This window comes from Petaurus breviceps, unplaced genomic scaffold, assembly GCF_028583685.1.
Source record: "Petaurus breviceps papuanus isolate PSGF00001 unplaced genomic scaffold, PetGlider_PUasm1.0 90895, whole genome shotgun sequence".
In the NCBI taxonomy this organism is placed as follows: Eukaryota; Metazoa; Chordata; class Mammalia; order Diprotodontia; family Petauridae; genus Petaurus; species Petaurus breviceps.
The window spans coordinates 21292884-21303064 of NW_027187372.1; the positions used below are offsets into that span (position 1 = coordinate 21292884).

A 10181-nucleotide genomic window follows, 5' to 3' on the forward strand; every position below is an offset into this window, starting at 1 on the left:
TAGATTGTGAGCACAGCAGACTGAAAGAATGGTAGAGTTTTCAATGGTAACAAAGAAGTTAGGAAGAAGAGTAGGTTTCGAGGCAAAGCTGGTAAGTTCTGTTTTAGACAAGTTGAGTTTGAATTATCTACAGGATAAACAGTCTGAGATGTCTGAGAGGCAGCTGGAGATACAAAACTAGAGATCAGGAGAGATAAATAGATATGAAAATTATCTGTAGTCCAAAAATGGATAGGGAAAGAGTGAAGCTTAGAGAGTGGGAATGACAGAACAATCTGCAGAATGATTTTGATAAAGACAAGCTTATCAAATCTGAGGATGCAAAAAAAAACAGGGAGAATGACATAATCAAGATATAAAGGTCAGGAATGATCTGGAAAAAGTAAACTCAACAGAGATTCATTCATGTAATGTCTTGTATTCAGTCTTAAAAAAAAATTCAAAAGAACTGTGAAGACCAGGCTTGACCACAGGTCATATAAAAAAGCCTAAAGGTTCCATGAAGACAGAGACTAAATAAATTTTGTCTCATTCCCTCCACCTAGCATAGGAGTCTACACACAGTAGATGCTCTGAGATAAGTAGTAAGTAGTTGGTAAACTTTTGATATAAAAGATCCAGTAAAAGTTACATTGATGAAAAAACTCAATCTGACCCATTTAAAAGTTAATTCATTCTTAGGCTGCATAACATAATGTTAAGAGTAAGAAAAGTATTTCTACTCCACTTCTGTATCAATCAATTATAAACAAGACATATACAGAATAAATTGCAGACTGTCTCAGAGAGGATGCACTAAAAGTAAGGAATAATAAGAAAGACTTTTTGAAGGTGGGACTTCAGTGGGGGTAATTCAGAGTTTTGTCTGAGGAAGATAAAAATGTCAGCGTCACTACTTTGTAGAATACTTGGGAGGGGAGGTACAGACTGGAAAGACAGGAAGAGTCTAGAATATTATGAAGAGCTTTGAAAGACAAACACTGCTACAACAATGCAGCCTATTGCTTTTGGCAACTTATCATCTTTCTAATAATACTGAATGGTAAAATATGAAATATCACCTCCAAGCCACCTACAAAGTAGAAAGATAATAAATAATGTAAGAAATGAATATTTCTAATAATTAATTATTTTATTAGGATCAAATTGTTTCCCCTTTTCTACTTCCTCATCCAGAAACCAACCAGTATGGTAAATCTTTCTTAGAGATTTACCTAAGGCAAGATCTAATCAGATAGTAAAAGAAATTCTAAGTATGGGCCAATGTGTTCATTCATGGTATTTGCTCTGACAGGCCTAGGAAAATGCTGATTCTTTCTATTATCAAGACAGGCAATATGGAAATTGATGTCTCTTTGACCAACATTTGAGTGACCTAATATACTACAAGACAGTCATTTTAATATAGCACATATCTGTCTTTATGTTAACATATCTGAGTTGATTGCCATCTCATGTGAACACCTCCTCTTTGAAGGGCATATAAACTGTGACCCCACCACCATTAGGGAATTTTGGTCTAAGACAGATGAGATAGTCAAATGACCATCCTTTTATTAATAATCTGCTGGCCTCATTAATAAAATGATTAAATCACCCAGACACTATGTCTCTCAGAACTTTTTAAAAGTCACAGTTAAGAATATATATTAGAAAGATTATAACATGACGGACACTAGTTAGTCCATTAGTAACATATATCTTAGAGAGGTTCTACAGGTAGACAATGGCCTAGATCAGAACTGAAGAAAGATTTTATTTTTTTAGGAACATACAATACCTGCCAAGAATCCCAAAAGTGTTTGATGCATACAAACCTATCACTTTAACACCAACATCCCAGAAGGATCACAATGACCCAAAGTGATGTAAAGAGGAACTGAAAGATGGGTGGTAAACAAGTAAAAAGGTTGCAGGATGTTACCCGTAATGATCTACATGTGAAAGATGGCATTAATTCCTTCAAGAATAAACAAGTATAATCAGAAAATGGTGCCTCCCATGTTATGTAAAGAAGAAGACGGACAATCTAACAGTTACGTTAATATTTACAAGGAAGCCTTTCCGTTGAAGGGCAAAATCTCTGAAGGATTTTTAAAGACATGGACAAAAGTCAAACAGAATGCAAAGGCTTAAAGGGATTCCAATTTGCTGCACTAGTACAGAATGATGGGAAAATGGGTCCCCTGAAATACTGAATTACCAAACCTACTCAACTAGGGACACTCAACTCCCAATAAACTAATAAGTACTAGCTTCAATTAACCTTAGCAAATAAAGTAACCAAACTGTCATTTAGATTTCTGTCCTACCTACAAAGTTAATCTGAAAAAAATACCAAAACAGATTGCCAATCATTTATAAACAGCAAGAGACAGCAGATGAATAGCCAAAGGGTTCCCCAGTACCTATAAAATGTAAAAATACCTATAAAAAAGCTTCTAGTAAGTTAAGTAGATTTCCTTGGAAGTCTATGGAAGAGCATCAACAAGACTTAGAAAGAATCAGGCAGCATGAACAAACTGCAATCTGTGCTGATGGCAGAATGACCCAAATCTATGAGCTTAGAAATCCATTAAAGTATCTTATTCTACTATGCCCAAAGGGCTATAAAACTATACAATCCCTTTGACCAAGCAATACCACTACTTAGGTCTGTATCCCAAAGAGACAAAAAACAAAAAGGAAAAGCACCTATACGTATAAAAATATTCACAGTAGGTTATTTAGTGGTGGCAAAAAATTGAGGGATGTTCATCATCTGGGGAGGCTGATTAAGTTGTTGTATATGATTGCGACGGACAACTACTATGTTCTAAGAAAAGATGAGCAGGATGCTGTCAGAAAAATTGGGCAAGACTTACATGAACTGAGGCAAAATGAAATGAACAGAACCAAGAGAACATTCTACACAGAAATAGCAATATTGTATGATAATCAACTGCGAATAACTTTGCTATGTTCATCAATACAATGATCCAAACAATTCAGAAAAACTTATGATGAAAAATGCTATCCCTCTCCAAAGAAAAGAACTGATGGAGTCTGAATGCAGATCAAAGCATACTTCTTTACTTTCTTTTTTTATATATAATAAACATATACATTTCTCTCTCTATCTCTCTCTCTCTCTATATATATATATATATTTCCATATATATCTATATATTTGTCTGCATTTTCTTTCACAGCATGACTTACATGGAAAAATGTGTTTTGCCTGACTGCACATGTATAATCTATATCAAATTGCTTGCCTGCTCAATGAGGGGAGCAGAGGAGGGAGAGAATTTGGAACTCAAAGTTTGAAGAAAAAAAAAAGAATCTTAAAATTGCTCTGACATGTAATTGGGGAAAAATATAAAATACTATTTTTTTTTAAAAAAAGCCAATTACTCTAGTATCAGGGAACAGTAGTAGCTCTGATGTTAGCGTCTGACAACTTCACTGGTTACTAACAGAGATTTACATACCTAGATGGAACTTTTCTTGGTGTTTTAGCCGTGCAAATCGTGATTTAAAATGCTCTTCACAATAGGTGCACTTAAAAGGTTTGTCTTGAGAATGAAGAATCATATGCTCCTCCAAGTGTGGTCTTCGAGTAAATGATTTCTTGCAAATCTACAAATACATTTTCAAATAAAATAGTCCAAAATCAAAATTAAGTTATAAAGAAAACAAGTCACAATATAAGCAAGATACTTTTTTTGAGTCTAAGTTCCTATGGAAAAGATCTTCAGAAACAAAGTACAGCACAAAAGAGTAACTTCTATATGCTAGGTTAGAGACTGGACCTGTGCTTACATTACAATAGAGATCTCCAGAATGAGAAAATTCCCTCTACTGAATCAGGCTGATACCTTGTCAACAACTTATAAACACTGAGAAGTTAAGTGTTTTAACACAAGGTCAAACAGTTAATGTGTGTTAGAGATGGGCCTTGAAGACATCTGAGGCCAGTTATATCATTACCTCCCATTAAAATGATAAAAATTTTTAAGCCACTGCAAGGCATTAAGTACAAAATGAATATTATCTAACTTATGGAGGAAAACATGAAAAATTCTATTTCAGTTTTACTTTGAAGTTGAAACTGAAAAGAACTTTGTTCCAGGGTATTGCCCCATACTTAAAAGAACAGTGCCAGGCCACAGAAAGTGTTCAATCAATTTTTGCTGAATTAAATTTTTTCTATTTTTGTGTACTTATTCCTGGAGACAGAAATATAAAAAAAAATTAACTTCCTTAGGGAAGAGGGAAAGGAATATGCATTTATACAGTGCTCATTATGTACCAGACCATTGTGTTAAGTACTTTACAATTATTTAATATTAAAAACAAGACTTCAAGATGGGTCCTGTTATTTTCTCCTTTTTACACTGAGGAAACTGAAGCAAACAGAGGTTGTCATTTGCCCACATGTAGTAGTTCGAGCTTGGATTTGAATTCAGGTCATCCTGACTCCAGGTCCAATACTCTTCTTTTACCCTGCTGTATATGAAAAGTTTTGTCTTCCTGTACATAGCTTGCTGTACATAGTTGTTTGCATGTTATCTCCCCTATTAGATTGTGGCGGGAGGGTGGGGACTATCTTTTACCTTTGTTTATGCCAAAGTGCTTAGTACAGTACCTGGCCAATAAAAGGTACTTAATATTTACTGAGACTGACTAGTTAAGAAAGTAACCATGACAAAACCACTGTATAACTGTTTTAAACTGTTGTTTAATTTTTTTAAAAAAAATTCAGTGGCTTAAAAATTTTTCTTAAAATATGGAAGTCAAAATTTTTTTCTCCCAAAATTTTATTTAGACTCAAACGCTAGAACACAAAAAGATAATAGAAAAAAGAAACAAAAACATATCATGAACTTAAATATTGGAACTTAAATACAAAGTTAGAAATAAAAGCATGTCATGTGCATAGTAGAACATAAGAGGATTCAAAATATGTAACAATAAGTTTTCATTTCAAGAAAGCCTATATGATAAATAATACTCGTGCTGAGAATTGTTCATCTTTGCTTCCAAGTTTTCTTTTGTTCTCTACTGTCCACTTTTTTACTTTGTTCTTTTTTCCCCTCCCCCAACGCCCCCAGAACGCTATAATAAAGTTTATAAGTTTCTCCACAGCTATAGATATATACATACGCATATAAAGACATATACATTCCCAAACCTATTCTATTCCTGAACTGTTTGTTTGTGCATCTCTCGTTTCCTATCCCTCCTGCCTCTTCTACTTTATTTTTACCCTCTACTTTGCCCTCCTATGACTTCTCTACCACACTCCAAGTATCCCTCCCCTATCCTCCCATTCTCATAAATCTGAACATACCCCTATTTACCTATTCTCTCACCCTCCCCTCTAAAGATCCCTCCCTCATCCTCTCCCCCCTCCCTATGCCCCTACCATTTTACTTCTTCTGAATTTAGAACTTCTATACTCTTTTAAATGTATATGTATTGATTCCTCTTATACCCATTCCCGATGAAAGCAGGTTACCAGAACTACCAGCCCTCTTCCCCCATCTAATTCCTATGTATCAATTCTTCCTCTTGCACCTGATATGTATAAAATAATTACTCTTTTTAGCTGTTCCTAAATGGTTTTACTTCTTAAATTCATATCATGCTCAGGTTTTCCCCAATCTTTCTTATGAACTACCCACTTATTAATAAGAATCTTAGACATATATTTTACATATATAAAAAGTAAACAATCTGTCCTTATAGATCCCTTATAATCAGTCTTTGTTATGTACCTTATATTTCTATTGGTTCTTGCATGTTAAATCTTCTATTAAGTTCAGGTTTTCTTTTTCAATAAAGTCTTGGAAATCTGAGTTTGTCATGTCCATTTTTTTCATTCCAGATAATAGTTAACTTTTGCAGGGTATGATATTTTTGGCCAGAGGCCCAGTTCTTTTGCTCCTCAATATGCTGTGTTCCAAGATCTGCAGTCCTTTAATGTTTCTGCTGCTAGGTCTTGTGTAACTCTAATTGTGGCACCATCATATTTAAATTGTTTTAATCTATCATTTAATAGTTGTTCCTTGAGCTGAGGATTTCAGAATTTGACTATGATATTCCTATGAGTTTTCCTCATAGGATCTCTTTTAAGTGGTGATTGATGGATTTTTTCCTATTTCTACTTTACCCCCCTTGTTCTAATACTTCAGGACAATTTTAATTATTTCTTGTATTGTTGTATCAAGATTCTCTTTTTGATCATAACTTGCAGTTAGTCCAATTATTTTTATATTTTCTCTTCTTGATCTATTCTCCAAATACGTTTTTTTCCTTATAAGATGTTTCACCTTCTCTTCTATTTTTTCATTATTCATATTTTGTTTAATCATTTCTTGATCTCTTATAATTTCACTGGCTTCACTTTGCCCAATTCTAATTTTCTTTCTTTTTGCTTTTTTTTGGAGGGCAATTGGGGTTGTGACTTGCCCAAGGTCACATGGCTAGTTTTTGTGTTAAGTGTCTGAGGCCAGCTCTGAATTCAGGTCCTCCTGACTCCAGGGCCGGTGTTCCATTCGCTGCACCACCTAGCCGCCCCTGCCCAATTCTAATTTTCAAGGTGTCATTTTCTTCCTTAAGAGTCTGGATCTCCTTTTCTAGTTAGTTGATTTTCCTTTCATACCCTTCCTGTATTTTGGATTATTCTTATTTTCTTTTTTAGTTTTTCCCCCATCTCTCTCACTTGATTTTTAAAGTCTTTTTTAAGGTCTTCTATAAATTCTTTTTGTGCAAGTAACCATTTAACATTACTCTTTGGGGGTTTCTTTACTTCAATTTCCTCCTCTGAAGATGAACCCTGGTCATCTCTATTTCCGTAATAGGTTTCTATAGTTGGATTTTATTTCCTTGCCTATGCAATTTTTTTGCAGTGATAGTTTAGTTATTTGTAGTCACCTCTAGCCCTGGGGTATGGGAAATGGTGCCTTTTGCCCCAGATCTTCAGTTCTCCCTTTTAGCCTGAAACCAAAGCCAAACCTCCAGCCTCCTGTAAGTGCCCACAGCCAGGGGCTTTCAGCTTCTGCACTCCCCAGGTGTGTGCTGGTTCCTTCTTGCCCCTCCACTCTTTATAGCAGCAGAGCTGGGTCTAAAGTTCCTGGTCAGCAGAGATTTCCTGGATCTTCCCAGGCTCAGACAGCCAACTTCCCTCACTATCCCAGGGGTAAAAGTTCCAGTGGCTGGGGCCAAGGCAGTCTCTCAAACCAATTAACCCCCAGGGCTTGCCTGTAATTTAAGAGGCTTAATGCTTGCAGTTAAAATGGAACCTAGCCCGGAGGCATTTACTCTTCACAGACACCAAACCTGCTGGGATTTTTCTTCTTATCATCCCAAATTGTCCCAGGAGGACCCCACTTATGCCCCTGTTCTTATTTATCTCCACCTATACTTTGCTAGCCCTAAGGTGCTATTTTAACTCTTTTGTGGGGGAAAATCTTGAGAGCTTGGAATTTTCTGACCTACAACACCATTTTCCAACCTACTCTGCCATTTTCCCAGAAACCTCCCCGAAGTCTAATTTTAAGCATTAAGAGGACTACTGTAGAAGGAAAGATTGATCTTATGTAGATATAAGTAATTAATGTGTAATTCAATTTCCAGAGAAAAGCTCTTACTGAGAAAGTCCACCACAAAGTTTGCACATGTTCTTCTAACAGCTTTGGCCCCCAAGTTATCAGAAAAGAATTCCAATTTGATAGCAGTCCCAGAATTTCCTTTTAGATTTAGGTCATGCTACATATTCATTGATTCAACAAATAACTTCATACTATATACCAATGGATAGAGAAATGACCTCAAAGCCAGCAAAGGTTGGATTCAAGTCCCATATCTGGCACATACTAGATGTGACCTAATCTCTCAGTGCTCTAGGTAAGTCACTATGGCTACAGGTTGGAGAGAACACACCAATCTGCACTGATCAAGAGTGTTTCCTCACCTGAAGGCTCCCTATACTATTGAAATTACAGATTTAATCCCTATCTTTCTCCTGACCTTAGATATTAAGAGGTAGGGGCGGAGTCAAGATGGCGGAGTAGAAGCAGGACCTCCCCGCTGCTCCGGCTTCCACCTTCCCCATGTAAAAAGGGGACTCTAAACAAACTTTGGAGCTGCAGAACCCACAAAATGACACAGAGAAGCTAACCTCCCACTGAGGACAGCCCGGGGCAGGTCAGCAGGAATGGGGGGGGGGGGGGAGGGGGGGAGGGGCCTGAGGGACTCCAGATCAGCAGCAGCTGTGGCTGTTTCCAGATTTATCAATACATAGATGTGAAGGACAGAGAGGTCAGTGCAGTCTGGACTTCAGGACCCAAAAAGTGGGAGTAGGTGGCTTTTGCCCCCGGGGGCCAAAAGCCACTGAGACCCTGGCACAGCCAGCCAACTCCACGGGGCAGCTTCAGCTCCTGGCCTGCAGAGTATAGGGGGACCAAGCACCAGTCTGAGGGGTAACTGCTCTTGCTTTAAGTTGCTTGGATCTAGATTTCATTCTAGGGTGGAGGTCCTGGGGTGTGCATCCAGCTTGACAGAGCACATGGAGACCTCAGAGAGGGCACCCATCTAATACCTCCGGCAGCTAAGAAAACCCCAGCATTTGGGACAAAAGCTCCCCTGTCTGGTGGCAGAGTCCTACTGTGGCAAAAAGCACAGGGGTCAAGTGACTGAGGGGGTGACATGACCAAGCAAAGGAAACAAAGCAGACAGAAGATTCCAACATTAGACTCCTATTTTGGGGACAAAAAGGAGCAAAGCATGGAACAGAAGGAAGACAGTGAAGTCAGAACTCCTGCACCAAAAGCTTCAAAGGAAAATACAAGCTGGTTCCAGGTGATAGAGGACCTTAAGAAGCAGATAAGAGAAGTGGAGGAAAAATTGGGAAGAGAAATGAGAACAATGCAAGAAAATTACGAAATGAGAGTCAACAGCCTGACTGAGGAAAATACCACCTTAAAAAATAGACTAACTCAAATGGCAAAAGAGGCTCAAAAAGGCAATGAGGAGAAGAATGCCTTAAAAAGCAGAATTTGCCAGATGGAAAAAGAATCTCAAAAGCTCAATGAGGAGAATCATTGCTTCAGAATTAGATTGGAGCGAATGGAAGCTAATGACTTGATGAGAAATCAAGATTCTGTTAAGCAGATCCAAACAAATGAAAGAATAGAAGGCAATGTGAAATATCTCATCGGAAAAACCACTGACCCGGAAAATAGATCCAGGAGAGATAATTTAAAAATTATTGGACTATCTGAAAGCTATGATCAAAGTTAAGAACCTAAAAATCATCCTCCAGGAAGTTCTCAAAGAAAACTGCCCTGATGTTTTAGAACCAGCGGGCAAAAGAGAGGTTGAAAGAATCCATCGATCACTTCCTGAAAAAGATCCCAAAAAGAAAACTCCTAGGAATATTATAGCCAGGTTCCAGAATCCCCAGATTAAGGAGAGAATATTACAAGCAGCCAGGAAGAAACAATTTGAATATTGTGGAAACACAATCAGGATAACCCAGGATCTGGCAGCTTCTACACTGAGGGATTGAAGGGCTTGAAATATGATATTCCGGAGGGCAAAGGTGCTGGGATTAAAACCAAGAGTCACCTACCCAGCAAAACTGAGTATCATGTTTCAGGGGAAAATATGGTCGTTCAGTGTAATAGAGGACTTTCAAGCATTCTTGATGAAAAAACCAGAGTTGAATAGAAAATTTGACATTCAGATACAAGAAGCAACAGAAGCATGAGAAGGTAACAGGGAAAAGAAATCATAAGTAACTTATCAAAGTTGAACTATTAACATTCCTACATGGAAAAACGATAATTGTAACTCATGAAACTTTTCTCAGTATGAAAATAGTTGAAGGGAATAGAAATCTATCTATCTATCTATCTATCTATCTATCTATCTATCTATCTATCTATCTACCTACCATGTTTCCCCGATAATAAGACACTGTCTTATTAGTTTTTTTGGACAGAAAACACCAGAGGGCTTATTTTCAGGGGAGGGCTTATTTTAATGAACATTGACAGCAATTTTAATAAACAGGTAAATGTGAACAAAAAAATGTACCTTTATTCAATAATGAATTCAATAAAGAACAGGATGACGTGCTCACTGCTGCAGCTCTGATTAGATGCAGCTCAGAGCGCAGCGTGTGTTTCACC

General features: G+C 37.3%; 1 protein-coding gene across 3 annotated transcripts in view; it reads right to left on the reverse strand.

Moving 5' to 3' along the window:
* The window catches only part of ZBTB41 (zinc finger and BTB domain containing 41), a 61463-nt gene that overhangs the window by 27047 nt on the left and 24235 nt on the right, over nucleotides 1-10181 (reverse strand). For all 3 annotated transcript variants that reach the window (XM_069074479.1, XM_069074476.1, XM_069074477.1), the window contains one exon: nucleotides 3474-3621. In XM_069074479.1, coding sequence (XP_068930580.1) covers nucleotides 3474-3621 — 148 coding nt within the window. The remainder of the gene's footprint in view (nucleotides 1-3473; nucleotides 3622-10181) is intronic.